The sequence below is a fragment of the Papaver somniferum genome, chromosome 9 (assembly GCF_003573695.1).
Source record: "Papaver somniferum cultivar HN1 chromosome 9, ASM357369v1, whole genome shotgun sequence".
NCBI lineage: Eukaryota > Viridiplantae > Streptophyta > Magnoliopsida > Ranunculales > Papaveraceae > Papaver > Papaver somniferum.
In genome coordinates this window covers 111,622,807-111,646,741 of record NC_039366.1, presented here as the reverse complement: position 1 = coordinate 111,646,741, position 23,935 = coordinate 111,622,807, and the positions used below count along the sequence as shown (strand labels likewise).

Here is a 23,935-nt window from a genome sequence, read left to right as displayed (position 1 = left end):
CCATATTTCGTAATGACAAAATTACCCTTCAATATTCGGTAGTTTGAGCAGGATTCGGGTGATAAAAAAATTTGAGGGATTTATTTTTTTGCTTTTTCGAACTTTGGTACAACCATAATCGGTAGTAAAGTGTGTTACTTTAACTGCCGAATGTATATTGGTCCCAAAATGAGATTTTTCCAAAATCCTTTAATTTTCGACTTTGGTGCAACCATAATCGGTAGTAAAGTGTGTTACTTTAACTTCCGAATGTATATTTGCCCCAAAATGATATTTTGCCAAAATCCTTAAATTTTCGAACTTTGGTACAACCATAATCGGTAGTAAATTGTGTTACTTTAGCCTCCGAATATATTCATTTTTTGAATCTTAGTACTACCATAATCGGTAGTAAATTTGACTTCCGAATGTATATTGTCCCCAAAATGAGATTTTGCCAAAATCCTAAAATTTTCGAACTTTGGTATTACCATAATCGGTAGTAAAGTGTGTTAATTTAACCTCCGAATATACTAAATTTTCGAATTTTAGCACTACCATAATCGGTAGTAAATTTAACTTCCGAACGTATATTGGCCCCAAAATGAGATTTTGCCAAAATCCTAAAATTTTCGAACTTCGGTACTACCATAATCGGTAGTAAAGTGTGTTACTTTAACCTCCGAATATACTCAATTTTCGAATATTAGTACTACCATAATCGGTAGTAAATTTGATTTCCGAATGTATATTGGCCCCAAAATGTGATTTTGCAAAATCTTAAAATTTTCGAATTTTGGTACTACCATAATCGGTAGTAAAGTGTGTTACTTTAACCTCCGAATATATTCAATTTTCGAATATTAGTACTACCATAATCGGTAGTAAATTTGACTTCCGAATGTATATTGGCCCCAAAATATGATTTTGCCAAAATCCTAAAATTTTCGAACTTTGGTACTACCATAATCGGTAGTAAAGTGTGTTACTTTAACCTCCGAATATACTAAATTTTCGAATTTTAGTACTACTATAATCGGAAGTGAATTGTGTTAATAAGTGATGCTTATTATCTGCCGATTGTGTTCATGGCCTCAAATTCAAAATTTCAAAACTTAACAAAAGTTTCAAAATTTTCTACTTTCACAATCGATAGTTAATGGTGTTCATTATCTATCGATTGTGCGTAACTTTTTGTACAGAGAAATTTAATTTTTAGAATCAAGAATAATCGGTAGATATCGATCAATTTACCTACCGATTATGGTTGATGTTCTTAAGAAACGAAGAACATCAACCATAATCGGTAGGTAAAGTAGATTATTATCTACCGATTATGTTTCTGCTAGTGTAAATCCAAGAACATCAACCATAATCGATAGGTAAAATAGATAGTTATCTACCGATTATGTTTCTGCTACTGTAAATCCAAGAAAATTTTCGGATCAAATTTTTGATTTCAAGTAATCAAATCCTAATTTTGAATCACAACTACTATCATGTATTCGTTTTGTTTGTTGAACTCCTTTTTTTTTTGATGTTCTAAGTTTCAACTTTAAGGTTTATGAATTTTGGGTTTTAATTTTAAACAATCAATCATAACATTTGTTTGATCGATGATCTTTGTTTTCAATCAAAATTAAAATGATGGAAAAAAATTTCAATGGGTGGAAAAGAGAAGAAGAATTGGAATGATATGATTATGAAAATAAAGAATATAGGTTTAGATTTAGTATAAAGGTGAAGGACAATATAGACAATTTTTTATTTTTAAGACATCCCTTAACCTCCTTCAATGGATGGGAATAAAAAGGTGGCCCTAATTCCTTTTGAGTGGCCCCTAAAAACGCTAGGTTATAAAAGTCTTGCGCACGTAATTAAGTTCACATTCGCTTGCATGAAGAAATCATACAAAACTCGTCTTGGATGTTTGAAAATAAAAATGAAGTAAAAGGATCAAGGAGTTTGTGGTGGCAAGTATGTATGAAATGAATGAAGGTGATATAAGGTGGAAGTTTATGTCTAGACAAAGATACTCCCAAACCATTTCAAGTGAAGTTTTAATTATCTCAAATCTACTCTCTCCCGTCACTACTCAAGAAGGCATCTCAGATAGTCGAATTTGGGTCGGAAATAATCATGATCAATATATGGTTAAAGATGGTATTAGAGACGAAGAAGATCAAGATGAACCAAATTTTCCAATCGAATACCCTTGTAAAATCAATTTTTTCCTTTGGATTCTTTCTCATGATAGGATCATGACGGCGGATAAGCTTTTGAGAAGAGGTATGGATGTATGTTGTTTTTGTGACGAAAATGATGAAACTAGCTCACATTTATTCTATGGATGTTGGAGGACTCGGAGAATTTGGGATTACTTTGTTGAAGGATGTCGTTGTCGGCGGACTTATGAGGCAAATATAACCACAAATATAAAGTGTTGGAAGTTTGATTGGGGAGACGAAAGATTTAGTCGAATATGGAATAACATACCGGTTGCAATATGGTGGTGCATTTGGAGAGAGCAAAACGCAAGAGTCTTCGAAAAAAAAAAAAAAATTGGTAAGCCTTATTAGAAACGTTAAACTACATGCGTTCTTTTGGGCCGAATCAAACATAAAGATGTTAGGTTTAACAGCGAATATGGTGATAGCATCATGAGACTCTTTTTTTCAGCCTTCGTGAGCTTGTTGTTTGTAGTCTTGGGTAGCCGAACTCCCCTTCGGTTTGCTTTTCTTTTTTGTTTCCATTTGTATTCATTGGGTTGAGGTACCCCTCTTAAGTACCTTTTCTTTTCAATGAAATTTCTCTTTGACCGATCAAAAAAAAATGGCCGCCCATATCTGTACTTTATAGTCGTCCCAAAACGGCTATATCACCTCCATAACCCTATACAAATTTTACCCGACCGCGTAATCCATTTTTAACTCATATTACTCTTACATACTTTCAATATTTACAACATTAGTATAATCTTCCATATACATGTTTTTGGGGAAATTGGCACTCCGCAAAGCGAAATATAAGATCACAAAGGGATTGGTTTGAACCAAACATGGAGAAAGACATAACATAAAAATAAATAGATAAAAACAAATTAAAAAAGAAAACACAAAAAACAACATAAGATATACGTGGTTTACCTTTACAGGTTACATCCACGGACAACACCATCATAAAAACTTCTATTATAATCAAAGACCATTACATGTTCTTTCCGCAATCCACGGAATAAACCATAGAAACTAACTCTCTAAATAATTCTTCAAACCAGTCTCATGTCTTTTCTTATACACCTTCTTATTCACAGTTGCTAGTAACATAGGAGAAATATGGAAATCCTCTCTCTACAAGTTTAGGGAAAAGCCCAAAACTGTAAACAGTAGAACACCAAAAATCCTCTCTCTATAAGTTTTTCTCTCGTTCCGATATTGACCTTCATGGTAACACTCGACCTCCCCCCCCACCCCCAAAAGAGACCAAAATCTTAAGCACAAAGATTTACCACTCTTCTAGGTTGGATGTCTATAAACCTACAATTCTAGTCCTATATATATAGAGAACACAAACTTGACCACCAAGTATTAGCCTCAGGTTAGGAAACCAAACCTTTCCTAATCCAATTAAAAAATCCACCGCAGTATGGAAATATACTAAAATAGGAAACCCAAGATTATCCTCGCCGTAATTTTATACTCCATATGATATAAGTATTGTGGTAATAAATGCATGTGCCAATATGACGTTAATTGCGCTCATGCAAGAGTAACATATGTTAGCCCAGCGATTGTTAGATTTGGACGAAGAAACAGAAAAATAAAGCATATTAGGAATACCACTCTGTTGCAAGTTATGTAGGGAAGATTCCTAGAACTCCAAAACCAATAGAAGTATCTATTTGATAAAAATACCGTATGAAGATGATGAATGATTATTTTGTTCCGAGATATGTGTACATTGGTCCATATTTACAATGAACAATCTTACATATATATGCCACAACTTAATTTCTGATGAGTATTATATATTCGAGTGTTTTTTCATGTACGACCATTATCTAGTTATCATAGAAAGACACATGAAGTACTTACACATAGTCCTGAACGAAAGATCAATATTGCGTCCTATAAAATTATATGTTAGGTTGCCAGTTGATGCCACCTATGAGTACAATATATGGGAAAAACAACATAATTACACAAAATTACGTTAGACTGTGGTTAATCATTATGGTGAAAACCAATACTTATGAGGATATTAACCATTACTCAAGAAACATAAGATTAAAGGATTTTCACAAATGTTGTGTAGTCTTGATTGCGTCCATTAAGTGCGGATAAGATGCTATGTTGTTTGGCAAGGTCGATATAAGAGTCATTTTACAAACTAACTCATATTGGATGCCTTAACTATTATGTTGCTGGATATCACATTTTTTTATAATGAACTCCCACATCACAAAAGGATATAAATGTTTGCATAAATCATCACTGCTTAAAGATATAAAATACAAGAATTCTCCTAATGTATATTACACCATTAATGCCAATAATGACACGATCGGGTATCATATGAAGGACAATGACCATCAGTAATAGGCAAATTCAGATTAAGCATACACCATGCCCAATAATATGTGTGATAGAGAGTAATATAGCACCCGACAAACAACAAAGAAAAATGATGTTGAGAGATAATTTGGATTTTGAAGTTGAAGTTCGTCATCATTTATGGGTCGTATCTTCCTTTGTATAAATGTGTCATTTTAATCGTTATTTCATTCCATCTATGTAATTTAAATTACGTACTATAAAATCACTCGGTTGAACCCACAAGTAGTGGTATGTCAAGCTTCTTGTCAATGTTAGTTGGCCAAAATTATGTCTTGATTTATATTTTATTAAGGTCAATTTCGGACTAGGATTAGACCATGGTAGTAGAGTATCAGAAATCACTGAATACCCTCGAAGATTGAAGACTGAAAAACAACGAAGATATATGATAGAACTTCGTCAACAAAGGTACGTAAAGACCTATTTACTTATTATTTATATCGTTTTATATATTGAACCAATGTTGTATGTATTTATATTATACGATGAATTACAAAGAAGGAGTTTGATTTCAATCCAATACTTGACTCTTGAAACATGAATCCAAGTATTGGATGTTCATAGGACTTATCTCTTTTTAGGTTGACAATAAGTTTTTTTATTCAAAAAACTATGTGTGCAAAAGAAATCCCTAAATATAAATATCAAATTACACTTGTGTTCACGAAATGAATTTTTGGTTCACGAATTATGCATAAAATTGATGTTACTGAACTCCAAGGTGCACAAGAGTTCACGAATTGATTTTTTTAGTTCGTCAACTATGCAATTTCATAGTGTTACAGTATACTTTTGATATTTTATTTTGTGTTCACGAACTGAATTTTCATTTATTGAATTATGCGCTTTGGATATGTTCCTGAACAATTCAAAAACATATTGAGTTCGCGAACCAAGTTTTATAGTTCACGAACTGGTCAGTTTTGGGGTATTACTGAAATCTAATATTGCTTGATGATTCACGGATCTTACTTGGTTATTTGCGAGCTAACTTTTATGCATGGTTCTTTAAAATGCGGGTGCACGTTCTTCTTTGTATTACAAGGAAAACTTCTCACATGCGTACATGGTTCCCATTCCTGGGAACCGATCTATATTGAGAAGTTAAAGTTTGATTTGGATCAAAGTAATTTTTATACATGGAAACTAGTTCAAGAACTCGCTTTGGTCACAAGAAACAATTGTTTGAATTTTGAATAATCTAGCATGTTTCACCATTATAAACAAAGGACTCTCTAAAACCTAGAAATTCAATACCAGCACGTTGTGTCCTAGTTGAGGCTAGATTCATCTAAAGACCTAGGTTTCCTCAAGAAACATAATTAGGTTAAAACTTTAAATACTTTAATATATAAGGGATTCGTGAATCCCGATCAACTATCTTTTACCTGATAGATCCTTGATATCCGAAATCTTATCTAGATCATCATATTTATTATCTATTATATATGATAATTCAATAGAACTATTCACCAAGGAGTATATATATTGATAGAAACTACAAAGAGTTCTTCGTTTCCGACTTTGTAGTTCCGCAAGATTATCATCTAAACTTGGTTTAAATTGACCTTTTTAGGCAACTCTTTCACTTTTAAAAATAATAATCTATCCTAATTGTTGAGGTTTGTTTGAGTCTTTTTTACTTGAAATATCCCTCAAAGCAAAGATATTTATATTACCTTGATTGAAACATATATGAAGGTAATCCAATTGGCTTCATGTTAAAGGTAGGGTAACCCAAGTCTTCACTGAGGATGAAGCAACTCCTAGGCCTTTAAAGGACGTCATCTAGGGAATCAAATGTGTAGGGTCTTGCGAAATCCAAGAGACGTAAGAAGCACGTCTGAAGGTGTATTACTCAGAGGATTGATTCGGTCTCAACTACAGTCCAGCCTAAAACTGGATAAATTCCCTGGGTTTTAACAAAAAATTTGGTGTCTTATGTTATTTTTTTCTTCATTATATTGTTTTATATGTATAATTGAAAATCACGATAGTACGTTAATAAACCTAAGTGGTTTTTAGCTCGATAACAAAGATCTAATAAGACTTTGTTAATCGAATTCAGATCATGAAGGTTCAAGTACATACTAGGTTGACCTTGTGGATTTGTATCTTAATTGATTATCTGAAGAATTCCTATTTTTACGATGCGAATTCGTTTTCCGAACGTGTAAATTGTACAAGAATTGCTCGTAGAGGTTCACGAACGAAAAAGTTGGTGGTGATACCCTCTTCTTTTTATTATGTCAAACAAAAATCTTTATACTCGATTTAAGCAAATCATTTAATCTAAATAAGAAATAAATAAAATTTAATTGGAATTATCCATTACATTAAATCAGAGCTAACCATTACATTTAACTAAAACTACTTAAGATTTAAAATCATGTTCTTCTTCGTCTTCATCATAATATTCAAGTATAGTGCAACCTTGGTTTTCTTGTGTCATATCCCGCATTATTTTATCAAATTCCACTTATCATAGTTTTAGTTGTGATTCATTCGTTTTTGGAGTGTCAATATTGATAGAATTTACATTATGTGCATTATTAGCTAGTTTTACTAAACTCTTTCCTGATTTTTTAAATTGTTAAATTACATCGACACAATGTGATAATTTAACAAGTTCATTTCTTTTTTTGTACTTCATGTACTTCTTTACTTAAGTACATTAAATGAAGTTGAATACCCAAAACAGGTTTCAATCCTCATTGTTTTTGTTTTTCTTTGACCAGGATAAACCCATTTTCTACTGAGAAATTGGATATTGAGGATTAAATTTGAATGTTGTGAGTAACTAATAGGTTCACTAGTCATGGTGGAGCGTCCAAGATAAGGTTGCCCACTACACAAACTGGGTCTTTCGTGCATAACATAGTCGAACGACCATGTTATGACTGTACCAAGCAAACCATCAAGTTTGATTGTTTACCCATCACATAGCGTGGTGATGATGGAAAAGCTTGATGATCATTGGATTCACCTTGATATAACTAGTCATGTACAGGTGATTAAAGTGATGTAATGCCATCTCAAATTCTAGTTTGTCAGTTTTTAAAATTGTTAATGACCTACGCAATAATCGGTGTCCGTCCTATAAATAGTTTAACCAATTGATTTCTTTGAATTTCTTAAATTATCACGTATTGTACCTTCAGATAATTTATCATCCATGAAATGGGAAAATATAGGATACCAATAATAATTTTTTCAACAATTATTCACTCCATACATAAATTGAAAGGAATAAAAAGAGATAAAGAGAAAACTAGTAGCTAAGACTCGGCCAAGGTAATTGATTTCGGATATCAAACTTATCTCGGTTGGGTCCCCAACACGCTAACATCGGTATCAAGGGGTGAAACTCAGTAGAATCTTAGAATAAGTATCTCATTCATTATTTTCAATCAATGCTTATACAACAGTAATGTTTGGTGAGTCACCCGCGGCCAGGATACATTGGGTTTTCCTAACTACTGGATGTGATCTTCCCTCCCCTCCCAGTGTAGTTTTCTAGATTTGATCCAACGTTCATCCGCCTTCATGTGCCACGCGAGCGTCATAAATACAACGTTCTTTTAGCAAGTCTTTATTTCCTCCTTTTCCTTCCACTACTCCAATGTATAACGGGTGAAGAACCCTAACAGGCGACTGTTGAATTAATAGATCATTTATTATGAGCAATTAGTGAAACACTAATTCATAAAGCACTTAATAGATCATTTATTCTACCGTAGATTTATCTCCTCCTAGAAAAATCTCGGCCGCTCTTTATCTAGCCTAACTTAGCCAAGCTTTGTTTTGTATTTAAGACAAACCAAACCGAAAATGTTTCAAATGGTTCATATATATTGCTATGAGATGATGAACATTTGAATAACTCTCTTAACATATATTTAGATTTAATTGATTATATATCATGATTGATAGATCATCTTATTTGATCTAAAGGTGTTAGATGAATGTGGGTAAACTATAAGTGTTCATGTGGCTAACTTCGGTTAACTATTATTGAGACAACAAGGTATACATGTTTGGGTATGGTTCATCCATATCTAAATATAGGTATATTTCATTTGTGTATCAAGTTAATAACATCTAACGGTGGAGATTTATTGCTTAATTTCTAAGCAGACTTATCTTGAATCTTAAACCAGGAGTTCATCTAACGGTGAATATCAATTGCTTTGTTACTAAGCTATCTTATCTTTGATTGTAAGCAACCCTTATTTGAAAGACTATATAAGGGATAACTCTAGCATTTGGGTAACCTAATCCCGACACTTTTGTGTGTCCTAGTTGCAAACTAGAGTCGATTCTCCAATAACCTAGGGTTTTCCAAAACAACTATTAGGTTAAAGACTGAAGACTTCATTTGGGATTCATGAAGCCAGATCCAACTTTTATCACTGTAGCGTATTCTGATCTTACTTTTGCTATCGTATTGAGTTTTATCTTCTCTTGGATTTACTCGAGGTTTATCTCCGATAGGTAAGATATAAAAAAGTAATCACAACAGTTCTTCGTCTCAGACTCTTGTGATTCCGAAATAACTTTTTCTGTTAATCAGTTGGGTTATTGTAAGGTGACCAATATTTCTAGGCTGCTCTTCAGGAGTATAAGACCGGATCCTGTTCACTTTGATTTATCCTAAGGCGGAAACAAAAACATGAAAAAACTTATTTGTGGGAGACATATTTATTTATAAGTCTTCGAATTTGGGTCGTAGCAACTCTTAGTTGTGGGTGAGATCATCTAAGGGAATCACGTGTACAGAGAGTCCGGCTGGGATTCAATAGGCGTAAGGAACGCGACTGTACCTTAATCGGTGTGAGACTTAGTTAGGCTTAACTACATTCCAGTCTGAATGTAAGTTGTAGTAGGCTAGAGTCTGTAGCGGCTTAATACAGTATGGTGTTCAAATCTGGACTTTGTTCATATAACTGAAATATCACAGGTTGTGCGTAGTTCAATCATAGTTGATTAATCCGACCTTGCTTGTATTTATACATACAACAATGTATATATCAAACATTTTGCACATATAGTACACTATACACATCTTAATAGGCTCATCTGCATTAGATTTTATTTATGTTTTCTATATGACCAAGGTTTTCTAAACATTGAATCATGACATAACTAGTTTCTTATGTTTATACATCAAATAGTATGTTGGATTATTGACTGAAATCAAAATAAATGTGGGATTTATTGTATCTTATTATTAAATTAATATATATATATAGTATTTTTAATGATTTTTGTCATACTTAAATATGAGAAACAGGTGGATTATAGGCATTATATAAATACATACTAACTAAGAATATGTGGTTTAGAGGTTTGACTCATGGTGTGTTATAGTTACATGCTACATTTATCTAACCTTTTTAGCGAAAACATACAAGCAAGGGTGGAATTGACAAAAAGATACCCAACCCTAATTGCATTTATATTTCTACTTGATTCTGGGAAAAAAAAAAAGGATGCACCATTATTTGCAGTACTTGCTTCAATTTGGAAGCCATTTGAGCTCGATATTTCGAGCACTAACTGATCATTAAAGTTTCATCGAGCTCAGACGACTTCCAAATTGAATAAATTAAAATGGAGAAAAAAAAAGAGACTAGAAAGTGGAACTAGAAGTAATAAATAAAAATATGAAGAAAAAGAAACAAAAACTACGTAGCTTTTTACTGTCTTTTCTGTTTAATCTAAAATGTTTGTTAATTAGGATATATACTTTCACAGAAAGTTTTTCTTTTTCATTGAATGATAGTGTCACTATTTTGAAAATACTTGATATAGTTCACCATGCGTCTAAAATCCTTATTATCATCGTCAAATTTTCAGAATTTAAAATAACAAAGAAACATATAACTATTGCATAACTGAGGAATAATCTAACACGAAAATCAGCATTGAAAGAAAACTCATGGCATCATTCAAATATACACTAGATAATATATAAATAGTTAAATGAAAATTTAATCATTTGAAGAGTGAGGAAAAAAAATGTAAGGTATATCCATGGCTACATTGGCATAGACAACCACACCAACTTCAATTACATCAATGCTAACATAATTGTTAGAGCATTGCTCGGTTGAACTCGCATGCGTTGCTATCTCAAGCATGTTTGTCAATATTAGTGATCAAAACTATAAGTTTTGATTACTAGCCTATTAGAGCTAAGGTCTTGGATTAGGAAACAAAGTGTAGTTGAGCTCAAGACTTCATGGAAATCATCATACAAGACGAAGGACTACTCAAGGAACTGGTGGATCTTCATCGACTAAAAGGTATGTGGATACTTGAACTTATCTGTCACTCAAAAGTCTATTTACTCTATCTCCTACTCTTGAGACAAAAGTCGTGTTGATATATAGACTTTCATTATACACATTTGCTATTTCGAGCTGAGTTTATCTCGCCTATCTATTTAACGAAATGTGTGTTGGTAAGCTTTCGATTTAGCCGAATTCATCTTTACCAAGTGATGAAAGTCATGTTATGTTTCAATCACTTTGAAAATTGCTCTGACGAAAAATGGTCTGTGAATAACGGCTATATAACGTTCTTTGAGAATGTTTCAATGATTGAAATGAGAGTTTAGATTACGTAATCATTGGTAGGATATAAGCATTGTTGTGGAAACACATATATGTATAAGTCCTTATTCCTTGAACCAAAGTTTGCGAACTTTGTTGATCAAGAGAAATAGAATTGGCGTGAGCCAATTCCTCGAACTCAGTCCGCGAACTTGCGGAACTTCTCGGCCCGAGATTTTCTGCTGGAGTTTGTGTACTCCTTCCATGGGATTAAGTCCGCGAACCCAGTCCGCGAACTCGAGAAGGTTATATCTAAAGTCGGTTGTTCTTAAACTAATGTTTAAATAAACTAAGGAATGCTTTTGCAAATCGTGGCTATAAAGTTCATGAACCGATTCGAGTGAATCAAACCGATTTTGCTTCAATTGTATGTTGTGTAGTTACATAAGATTTCCTTGCAATTTAACAAATCTCTAACTAGTTCATTTGAGTCATTTGAACTAGTTATGGTGAAGAAGAATAAGGTTGATATGAGAGTAATCATATGGCTAACCATTTGGTTGACTTGTTGAACCAACAAATGTTAATGTTTGGGTACGGTTCATAAATCCAAAACTGGACATTTCATTTGTGTGTGACAAGTTAAGTTTTCGATCTAACGATTGAGAAATATTAGATTGAATCTAATCAGGTTTTCTTCTAACGGTGAATATTGAATGCTTTGTTACTAAGCTAACATTGATTGCGAACCCTGATTTGAAAGTGTATATAAGGGAGAACTCTAGCAACTGGGAAACCTAATTACCACACATTCTGTGTGATACTAGTTGTGCTAAGCTAGAGTCGATTCTCCTTTAACCTTTGGTTTCTTCTTCTAAACCAGGTTAACGACTTAAAGACTTCATCGGATTGTGAAGCCAGACCGATACTACTTTTATCGTAGTTGTGTGATCTGATCTTGTATCTTCTATCGTACGAGTACAATTGAAATAATTGTCTTGAGATTTTATATCTTCGATAGGCAAGATAAAAAGTAATCACAAACAAACTTCGTTTCATAGTTTGTGATTCCGCAATATATTTTTTCGCTGCGTCGATTAAGATTATTGTGAGGTGATTGATAATACTAAGTTGTTCTTCGAGAATATAAGTCTGGTATTATTGATTGGTTCTCGTTCACCTTTATTTACCAAAACACGGAACAAAACTCGTAGGTATATTCGTGGGAGACGAATTTATCTATTATCGTAGACTTTTCTGTGTGATACAGATTTGTTTATTAAAATCTTCGACTTTGGGTCGTAGAAACTCTTAGTTGTGGGTGAGATCAACTAAGGGAATCAAGTGCGCAGTATCCTGTTGGGATCAGAGGCGTAGGAGCATAACTGTACCTTGGATCAGTGTGAGATTGATTGGGGTTCAACTACAGTCCAGACCGAAGTCAGTTTGGAGTAGGCTAGTGTCTGTAGCGGCTTAATATAGTTTGTGTTCAATCTGGACTAGGTCCCGGGGTTTTTCTGGATTTGCAGTTTCCTCGTTAACAAAATTCTGGTGTCTGTGTTATTTATATTCCGCATTATATTTGTTTATATAATTGAAATATCACAGGTTGTGCGTTGTTCAATAAATTAGAATATCCGACCTTTTTGGTTGTTGATTTAAATTGATTGACACTTGGATATTGGTCTTTGGTACCATCCAAGTTATCTTTCTTTGATAAAGACTCGCAGATTTCTATTTGCTTGAGTAAAGATCAAATCGAGAGATTGAGATATAAACTCTTTGATATACTTTTAATCTAGATTGAGTCTGACTGTCTAGTTGATTCTCTAGAAAGTATATTGGAGTTTGTCCATACAGATTGCTAAGTGAAATATTGGGTGTGGTTGTTAGACCCCCGCTTTTTCAATTGGTATCAGAGCAGGCAAACACGTTAAAGATCTTATAAGTCTGTGTTTGTAGCGATCTGATTATGGACGAGTCTATCTCTAATAACGTACCAGTGCAGAAATTACCAGACGATTCTAAACGCTTGGATTCACCTGAGAGAACTGTCACATCTAAGTCAATATCTAAACATTCTCTTGATGTAAAAACTGTTGATTGTGAAACTCTCCTAGAAGAACAGTTGGATGAACTTTCTGATGAAGGTGATTCAAATATTGATAGAGATGTTGATGAGGAAGTCTCAGAGTATGTTAAGTTTTTGGATTCGTGGAATATGAAGAAGATTACAACTTCTCATGTCTCACCTCTTCTGACTCCTCTCTGTCGAGAAAACAAGAAATTGAGAAGATGTTACGCAAGTGTTTATTTGTCGAATCGTTCTAACGAACTGATCCTCAAGGATTCTGAGGAAAACCTACGTATGAAGTCACTTGAATGTGATAATATTTATCAAAAGTACTTTTTGTTGGAAGAGAAACTTGCAGAATCTGAAGCAAGGTTTAACTCTCAACAAATTAGTTTTGATGACAGAGAAAGTGTTTGTCTCGCTCGAGAAAAACGCCTTGAGGCTGATTTAGCTGCTGCTCTTGATAAAATCAAGATGTTGGAAGATGACTTGAAAAAGTTCACTACTAGTTCAAGCAAATTAACAACTATGCTAGGAGCAAGTAACAATCATCGTGATACACGAGGATTGGGCTATAAGGGAATAGATGCTCCAAGTATTAGCAAAGAGGTAAAATTTGTCAAGGCTAGTGATTCTTCTCAACAAAAGGTTTCCACTGATGGCAAAAGTGAAATACCTTCACCGACAGTTAAGGTTCGAAAGAGCAAAGTATATCAACCTCCAAAGTCAGCACATACAGATCGAGGTAAGAACATTCCTTATGTTTGCCACTATTGCGGAAATAAAGGTCACTTAAAAAGGAGATGTCGTTTCCGTATAAGGAATGAGGAACTTCATGATGTTCTTTTTTGGGAATCACAAGAAGTTGTGAAACCAAGATCATACGTTAAGACTAATCCTCTTAATGTTACATGTTGTAACTTTCCAACTCTTAGGCAAAGGAATCAGTGTTCTGATAAGCCTAGATTTGCCTATAAACGTCATACGAATCTTTTTCACAATCGTAATGGTTATCATAAGGATAACTTCGTAAAGATGAAGACAAGATCTGATGCTCCCAATTGGAGAAAGACTAACTTGCAAAAGAATAGTCAATCCAATTCTCTTCCGGAAAATCTTGAAAAGAGTAATGGGAAGAAGGTTTCGGTCGTTCCTAAACGCACTCAAAAGTGGATACCAAAGAAAGTCAATGATGTTTTGAGTGTGAAAAGGAATGATCTCCCAGAAAGTTACATGACTATGGAGAAAGCAGTATCCATGATGCTGGAATTTAAAGAGTTCTTTGGGAAGATGGATTTGGATATGAAAGGTTCTAAAAGCGATATCTTTCATGATAATACAAAAGTCACTTGTGGTGAGCAAGATATTGTTCACCTCAACACAACTTGAATGTGTTGTAAGTGTATCCTCACCAAGGAATGCCCTGTTATGTATACGGTGAGGGAAGCACGAAAATTGGGGCGCACAGATTATGTTTGGTAAGGCTGTAGAATTCAACTGGATTCATCTAAAAAGGTATGTCTATAAACTTGAGAAATATTTGTGCTTTTGTTTGCTTAGAGAACTTATAATGATTCACATACCTTTCTTATCGTTCTTTTCTACCTAACTTGATCTGTGTTCAAGGTTCTTAAATGTTTAGGTTTGAAAACATTAGTTCGGGATGTTTGGACTTCATGGTACACATATCAAGTATGCATAACATCATTTAAAACCAAAATCCAGGGGTTTAAGTTCGCAAACCCCGTCTGCATACTGCTCCAGGATACGAAAATTCGTTTGCAAACCCGTATGCATACTTGACGTCGATATTCGGTAAACTTGTTTTGGCCGTAACTTCTTCGTCCGAACTCGGATTAACCTCATTCTTTTTGCAATCTCTTCCTCTTTGGATTCTATTCAAAATGGAGATGAGAAACCTTGAATTTGTATGAATTAAGATTGGTATTTGTCTTGTATCTTGTTTTTGAGTGTTTTGCTCTGTTTCGTTGCACTTGTTCCACTTCTCTTGGACTTGGGAACTTGTATTCTTGGAGTACTAATCTTATAAGCTCATTATAGCTTTTACAAGAATGTTGTTGGTGAATCACAAAGAAGGAAGTTCAAGAATGGGCAGTAACACGCATTACTATGGGATTCTTGAATGTTCACAATCATTTTATGTGAACTATGGTGCATGGTCGTTAATGACTTTGTATGTTCTTCTTTGTTAAGAAAATCTTTTTATACGCCTTTGTTAGCTATTCTTGGTGTAAATCCGGGCGGAAAAGATTGATTCTACCCTCTAAGGACAAATCATCTTATATGTGCATTACGATTTTGTCTTGATGCCTAGGAAACTTCTTATGAGAATTTATTCTTGTTTTTGAGAAGGATTACTAGAGTTTGAAATAGCAATTATTGTGTTTACACATAGATATTGCCAACGTTTTCATCTTAATGTTTTGTTTGGAAGATGATTTTTGCAGTATTAATTTTTATGGTTTTATATATTGCAATATTGTTATGGGATGTGTGTGTTTACGTCTGTGAACTTGACCTTCCCATATCTTGTCAAAAGTAAAGTCTTTCGTATGTCGATATGCATGTATTGTAATAAATTGAATCTTCCTGGGATGCAGAATATGGTTATACACAATTCAATGTTAAATAAGAAAGGCAATATTTGGTTGTTTTATAATAATCATCTTCCTACACCAACAATTATATCAATGTCAACTCAAATGATCACAGTAAATATTGGAGGTAATCTGATATCTGGAATACATGCTCATGTTGGAGCAGTGCAAAGAAGAATTTTATGGGCTGAAATAGAGGTAATTAGTAACTTAAATCTTCATTGGTTAGCTATTGGAGACTTTAATGCATTTCTTACTGCTGAAGAAAAATCTGGAGGAAGAGCACCTAATACAAGGAATATGCTTGAATTTAGCAATTGTCTTGACAAATGTAATCTTATGTAAGCTTCAAAATTTGGTTGTGATTATAGTTGGTCTAATTGCTAGCATGGTGCTAAGAGAATATTATGCAATCTGGATAGAGCAGTGATTAACAACTTGTGGATTCAAAAGTATGAAGGATGGAGTTATAAAGTTGGTTTGAGAATAGCTTCTGACCACTCTCCTCTTTTAGGTGGTTGTGTAAGATGTCCCAAGCCAAAGAATGTACCTCAGAAGTTTCAAAAAATTTGGATTGAATATCCAAACTTCATGGAAGTTGTTAAGAAGTGCTGGTCTGAACAAGTTCAAGGAGATCCAGCTTTTGTTTTTCAGAGTAAAATCAAGAAGCTAAAAAGGGTGTTAGTAGAATGGAACTGGAGAGTGTTTGGAAATGTTAATGAGCAAATCAAGGAAGCTACAAAATAAGTTCAAGAAGCAATGAAATTATCTGATGAAAACCCTCTCAATGAGGAGTTCTTGGAGAATCTAGTTAAAGCTGAAAATAAGTTAAATTCAAAAGAAGTGCAGTTGAGCACAATGATCAAGTTAAAGGCTAGAACAAAGTGGGTCAAAGAAGGGTCAACAAACACTAATTTCTTTCATTCCAAACTCAAGGTGAGGCAGGCAAGAAACTCAATCAGTAAATTGGAGGATAGTAACAATGACATCATCACATATCAGAGTAAAATTGCAGAGGTGCTCATAAATTTTTTTGAAGTAAAATTCAAATTTAAAGAAGTGAACATTTCAAATTCATTGTTGGATGTAATTCCAAATTTAATAACATCTGAGGATCAAGATATGTTGGATGCTATTCCATCAAAAGAAGAAATTAAGCAAATTGTTTTTGAAATGGATCCAGATAGCTCCCCTGGTCCAGATGGTTTTTCTGGTAGCTTTTATAGAGCTTGTTGGATGATAATTCAGGATGATGTAGTTAATGTTGTTCAATTTTGCTGGAGAAGAAGATTTATTCCAAAAGGGTTGAACTCCAATTTCTTGGTTTTACTTCCAAAGGTTGAAGGTGCAAGATCTCCTCAGCAGTATAGACCAATTGGTCTTAGCAATGTAAGTTACAAAATCTTTACAAAGATTATTGCATCAAGAATGTCAAATCTCATGCATAAGATAGTTTCTCCTCAGCAAGCTGCATACATCAAGGGAAGAAATATACAAGATCAAATTCTTCCAGCCTCTGAAATGGTGAATGAGATGAAAAAGAAAAGAAGAAATGGCAACATTGGTCTGAAATTGGATATATCTCAAGCTTATGATTCTGTAAGCTAGAATTTTCTGTTTCAAGTGCTAAAGAAATATGGTTTTTCAGACTCTTGGTGCAAATGGTTAGGTATTCTGTTTGAGTCTGCTAGAATATCAGTCATGATAAATGGTGGCCCAAATGGTTTCTTCTCAGTTGGAAGGGGTTTAAGACAAGGAGACCCATTATCTCCATTGCTCTTTGTACTAATGGAGGATGTTCTTAGTAGAAATATCAAAATCTTGTAATGGAGGGTAAAATAAGTCCAATGGTAATAAGAAATGGAATTCATCCTTCTCATATGTTTTTTGCAGATGATGTGTTCATCTTATGTAATGGAGCTAAAAAAATCATTCAAAATTTGATGAAACTTCTGGAGGAATATCAAGAGACTTCAGGTCAGGTGCTAAACAAAAGTAACTGTTTGTGGATGGAACAACAACTGCTAGAAAGTTACAGATTAAAGCAATGATGCAGATGGAAATAAATAGTTTACATGAAAAATATCTGGGAGTCATCTTGTATGCTGGCAGAGTTAAAATTGCCACTGTTTGGCCTATGGTGGAGTTAATGAAAAAGAAGTTGGCTAGCTGGAAGGGTAAGCTACTTTCTTTTCATAACAGACTTGTTCTTAACAAATCAGTGTTTAGCAGTATTCCAATTTACAACATGTCAGTTTATTTGTGGCCAAAGTCAGTGATAAAAATCTGTGAAAAAATCATCAGAAATTTTTTGTGGATTGGGGATGGTGATAGTAGAAAATATGGGACTCTTTCATGGAAGAAGGTATGTTATCCATATAGTGAAGGGGGTTTAGATCTTCAAAGATTGGAAATCCTTAATAAAGCCTTACTCATGAAGATTTTATGGAGGATAATAAATTCAGAAGCTGAATGGGCCTTATTCATTAAAGCCAAATTTCAAGACAAACATCACCAATGGAAGAGTAATTGGCAAATGTCATCTATTTGGCCAGGTCTAAAAAGTGCTTGGAATCACTTGAAAGAAAACATCAGATGGTGCCTTGGGAATGGGAAGAAAATATCCTTATGGTTTGATCTATGGCTTGGAAATACTACTTTGTTTGAGCAGGTAGGTTTGACAGAGTATGTAAAGAAGAATAAAAATTTAAAAGTCTCAGATTTAATTCATGAAGGGGAATGGAAAGTACCTGAGGAGCTAAAACAAATGATTGCAAACTATACTCTACCAGAAATTGGTGTTGGTGATGATATTTTGGTATGGAAAGGAGATATAAAAGGTAATTTCTCTACTTCATATGCTGTTAACTTGATAAGAAGCAAAGAGAAACCTCTGCATCACTATAAAAAAATATGGAATTCATATTTGCATCCAACTATTGCAAATAATATATGGAAGATCATTCAAGGTGTTTATGTAGATGAATCTGTAATGGTTGAGAGGGGTTATGAGTTAGCTTCAAGATGTTGTATCTGTGCTGAAGAGCAGGATAATATGCAGCATTTATTATGGGAATGTAACTTCAGTAAGCAGATTTGGTTGTGGATTTGCTCAATTTTCAAGTTTCAAATTCCAAATACATTTGAAGATGTGTGGAGCAGAGCTAAAAGTAAAAATCCTTTCATCAAGGAGTGCTGGATTATTGTTGCCTGTGAAATCTTAAGAGATCTCTGGTTTCAAAATAATAGGATGTGGTTTCAGCAGATAAAACCTAATATGCAGAGCTTCAAGGCAGAATCAAAAAGACTATCTATGAAGGGAGTCTCAGAATGAAAAGTAACAAATGGAATTCTGATATTGATACACAGGTAATTCTTTACTTTAATATTGATCCAAGAAGAATCAAATTTCAAAGTATAAAACTGTGTCACTGGATCCCTCCTAGTCCTGGTTTTATCATGTTTTGTTGTGATGGAGCATCAGTTGGAAACCCAGGATGTGCTGGTTTTGGGGTTGTAATTAGAGATCATTTGTGTCAAGTGTTGGGAGTTATAACTGGAGGTATTGGCATTGCTACAAATTATTTATCAGAAGTATATGCAGTTATATGTGCTATAGAAATGGCAGTTACTTGGGGATTGCAGAAGATCTTACTTTGCTCTAATTCCAAAACAGTAATAACAGAGTTTGAAAACAATAAGATGCCTTGGTTTGTGAGAATGAGATGGTATAAAGCAAGAAAACAAATACAGGAGATTTGCTTCTTACACAATTACAGGGAAACAAACTTTGCAACTGACACTGCAGCTAAAATGGGAGCAAAAATGCATGCAGGGCAAAGGCAGGTCTATACAAGAAGGCCTAGTTTTTTTATTAGAGTTGAATATCCAAATGTGGATTACTATATAATCTGTTAGTAATTCTTGTTTATCAAAGCCTATGTAGTTGGATGTTTTGTTGAGTTTATTTCCTTTTATTTGTATCCTTGTATTTCATTTTTCAATTAATAATATGTGATTCAGAAAAAAAAAATTGACTTTTGACAAATACAAAAGTTAAGCCTATATTTTCAATCTTTGATGGAATCTAGGTTAAAGTCTTTTGTTTGCAAGGATTATGTCTATTGTATGTCATTATGCGAATGGTGATGGAAAATATAATGAATCCTTGTGTATTCCGCAGTAATTGATCTTCCCTGATCCATATTTTATGTATTACTGTGAGGCTCCGTAAAGTGTCTTATGTTGAGCATTAAACAACCAAGTTGATTATTTTTTATTAGCTATGTTGTTGTTCCGTAAGGTACTTTATGTCGAGAATTTTCAATTAAGTTAATCATCTTGTTTGGTTATTTAGTTATGACTCCATAAGTCTTCTTATGTTTGAACGTTAATGACTGGGTTGATTGTTTTCATGATTAACTTAGTCATTACTCCATAGACTCTTTTATGTGAGTATGACCAATTAAATTGATTACTTTTGTGGTTAATTTGGTTGTGTATTTCGATTAGATTAATTATGGGTTTACTTGTGATTAATCTAATTGAGCGCTCTTCAGTCTCCATAAGTTTACTTGTGTTGAGCATTTTCGGCTAAATTAATCATGAACTTCTTGTGGTTAATTTAATATTTTGGATTCAAATTCATACTTGTATGTGATTTTTTATGTCCAAAGAAATCCTTCTTTTCTCTTTCGAAATTAAGGTCGCTCTTGTTGTTCCCTTAGGAATGACATATTATGCGGGACATTTCTTTTTGAACTTGCGCTTAATTGCCAAATCTTTGTGGGGAGTGCGGCTGTGGAATATTATAGGGGTTATCTTGTATCTTTAAACTCCTTGATGAATGCATTTAGCTTCGGCTTTATGATTGCATCTAAAAAAGATGATGTGTGTTCTTTCTTTTGGTCATGAAATGTCTCTTTCAGAAATTTCATTAGGATCCTGTTCTTGTACCTTTGCCAATTTTATTGACAAAAAGGGGGAGAATTAATATGTAGTTCACACTACAAATACATATGATTTTCGGATCATTATGTAAGGGGGAGTGGTTTCCATGTGAGATGGAGTATTGACTAAGGGGGAGTGGTACATACCACCATAGTATTGTTGTTGAAGTTGTGATACAATTGAACTTTGAAGTTATATAATGATATTATGCATTGTATAACAATGATTGAGAACTATTGTTTTCTTGTTGTTATAGCTACGGATTTTCAACAACGATGATGCTAAACTTACAACCTTTGGGATCATTGGAGTACTTGGAAGTGACGAAGATTTCGAGTAATGTTGAAGATTAGGCATGTGGAATAGGAGCTACAAAAGTTAATTTATTTATTTTTTGTATTCCATATGTATTAATAGTTTTGCCACTAAAATTGACAAAGGGGGAGATTGTTAGAGCATTGCTCGGTCGAACTCGCATGCGTTGCTATCTCAAGCATGTTTGTCAATATTAGTGATCAAAACTATAAGTTTTGATTACTAGCCTATTAGAGCTAAGGTCTTGGATTAGGATAGAAAGTGTAGTTGAGCTCAAGACTCCATGGCAATCATCATACAAGACGAAGGACTACTCAAGGAACTGGTGGATCTTCATCGACTAAAAGGTATGTGGAGACTTGAACTTATTTGTCACTCAAAAGTCTATTTACTCTATCTCCTACTCTTGAGACAAAAGTCGTTTTGATATATAGACTTTCATTATACACATTTGCTATTTCGAGCCGAGTTTATCTCACTTATCTATTTCTTGAAATGTGTGTTGGTAAGCTTTCGCTTTAGCCGAATTCATCTTTACCAAGTGACGAAAGTCATGTTATGTTTCAATCACTTTGAAAATTGCTCTGACGAAAAATGGTCTGTGAATAACGGCTATATAACGTTCTTTGAGAATGTTTCAATGATTGAAATGAGAGTTTAGATTACATAACCATTAGTAGGATATAAACATTGTTGTGGAATCACATATATGTATAAGTCCTTATTCCTTGAACCAAAGTTTGCGAACTTTGTTGATCAAGAGAAATGGAAGTGGCGTGAGCCAAGTCCGCGAAATCAGTCCACGAACTTGCGGAACTTCTCGGCCCGAGATTTTCTGCTGGAGTTTGTGTACTCCTTCCATGAGCTTAAGTCTGAGAACCCAGTCCGCGAACTTGAGCAGGTTATATCTAAAGTCGGTTGTTCTTGAACTAATGTTTTAAATAAACTAAGGAATGCTTTTGCAAACCGTGGCTATAAAGTTCACGAACCGATTCGAGTGAATCAAACCGATTTTTCTTCAATTGTGTCTTGTGTAGTTACATAAGATTTCTTTGCAATTGAACAACTCTCTAACTAGTTCATTTGATTCATTTGAACTAGTTATGGTGAAGAAGAATAAGGTTGATATGAGAGTAATCATATGGCTAACCATTTGGTTGACTTGTTGAACCAACAAATGTTAATATTTGGGTACGGTTCATAAACCCAAAATTGGACATTTCATTTGTGTGTGACAAGATAAGTTTTCGATCTAACGATTGAGAAATATTAGCTTGAATCTAATCAGGTTTTTATCTAACGGTGAATATTGAATGCTTTGTTACTAAGCTAACATTGATTGCAAACCATGATTTGAAAGTGTATATAAGGGAGAACTCTAGCAACTGGGAAACCTAATCCCCGCACATTCTGTGTGATACTAGTTGTGCTAAGCTAGAGTCGATTCTCCTTTAACCTTTGGTTTCTTCTTTTAAACCAGGTTAACGACTTAAAGACTTCATTGGGATTGTGAAGCCAGACCGATACTACTTTTATCATAGTTGTGTGATCTGATCTTGCATCTTTTATCATACGAGTACAATTGAAATAATTGGCTTGAGATTTTATATCTCCGATAGGCAAGATAAAAAGTAATCACAAACAAACTTCGTTTCATCGTTTGTGATTCCGCAATATGTTTTTTCGTTGCGTCGATTAAGATTATTATGAGGTGATTGATAATACTAAGATGAATATAAGTCTGGTATTATTGATTGGTTCCTGTTCACCTTGATTTATCAAAAGACGAAACAAAACTCGTAGGTACATTCGTGGGAGACGGATTTATCTATTATCGTAGACTTTTCCGTGTGTTACAGATTTGTTTATTAAAGTCTTCGACTTTGGGTTGTAGCAACTCTTAGTTGTGGGTGAGATCAGTTAAAGGAATCAAGTGCGTAGTATCCTGCTGGGATCAGAGGCGTAGGAGCATAATTGTACCTTGGATCAGTGTGAGATTGATTGAGGTTCAATTACAGTCCAGAACGAAGTTAGTTTGGAGTAGGCTAGTGTCTGTAGCGGCTTAATACAGTGTGTGTTCAATATGGACTAGGTCCCGGGGGTTTTCTGCACTTGCGGTTTCCTCGTTAACAAAATTCTGGTGTCTGTGTTATTTTTATTCCGCATTATATTTGTTTATATAATTGAAATATCACAGGTTGTGCGTTGTTCAATCAATTAGAATATCCGACCTTTTTGGTTGTTGATTTAAATTGATTGACACTTGGATATTGGTCTTTAGTACCATCCAAGTTATCTCTCTTTGATAAAGACTCGCAGATTTCTATTTGCTTGAGTAAAGATCAAATCGAGAGATTGAGATATAAACTCTTTGATATACTTTTAATTTAGATTGAGTCTGACATTCTAGTTGATTCTCTAGAAAGTATATTGGAGCATGTCCATACAGATTGCTAAGAGAAATATTAGGTGTGGTTATTAGACCCCCGCTTTTTCAATAATTTTCTAATTTTATCAATTGAAACATTTGTTCAGATATTACCAAGAAGAAAACATGCTATGAATGTAACCCTTTGTGCTGCTTTCATCAAACTTAGACACAAGTGAGATGTCTTCTAGTCTCTGCATTACCACTATGCTTTTCAATAAATTTGTAGAATGCCACCATCGTTATATTAATCTCCACAACAAGCTGCCCCGACCCCGAAAACAAAGAAGATGAAATAAAAGAGCAAGATCAAAGTCTAACACTCGTAAGGATTTTCGGATGTTAGAACAACATATATTATTTTACATTTATTTATCTACTTGATTCTAAAAAAACAA

General features: G+C 34.0%; 1 protein-coding gene across 1 annotated transcript; it reads left to right on the top strand.

Moving 5' to 3' along the window:
* The first annotated feature begins 19,174 nt into the window (after positions 1-19,174).
* On the top strand, positions 19,175-19,762 carry LOC113312413. The gene has a single exon (XM_026561165.1). The coding sequence runs from the start codon at positions 19,175-19,177 to the stop codon at positions 19,760-19,762; it is 588 nt and encodes a 195-aa protein (XP_026416950.1).
* Positions 19,763-23,935: the final 4,173 nt, after the last annotated feature.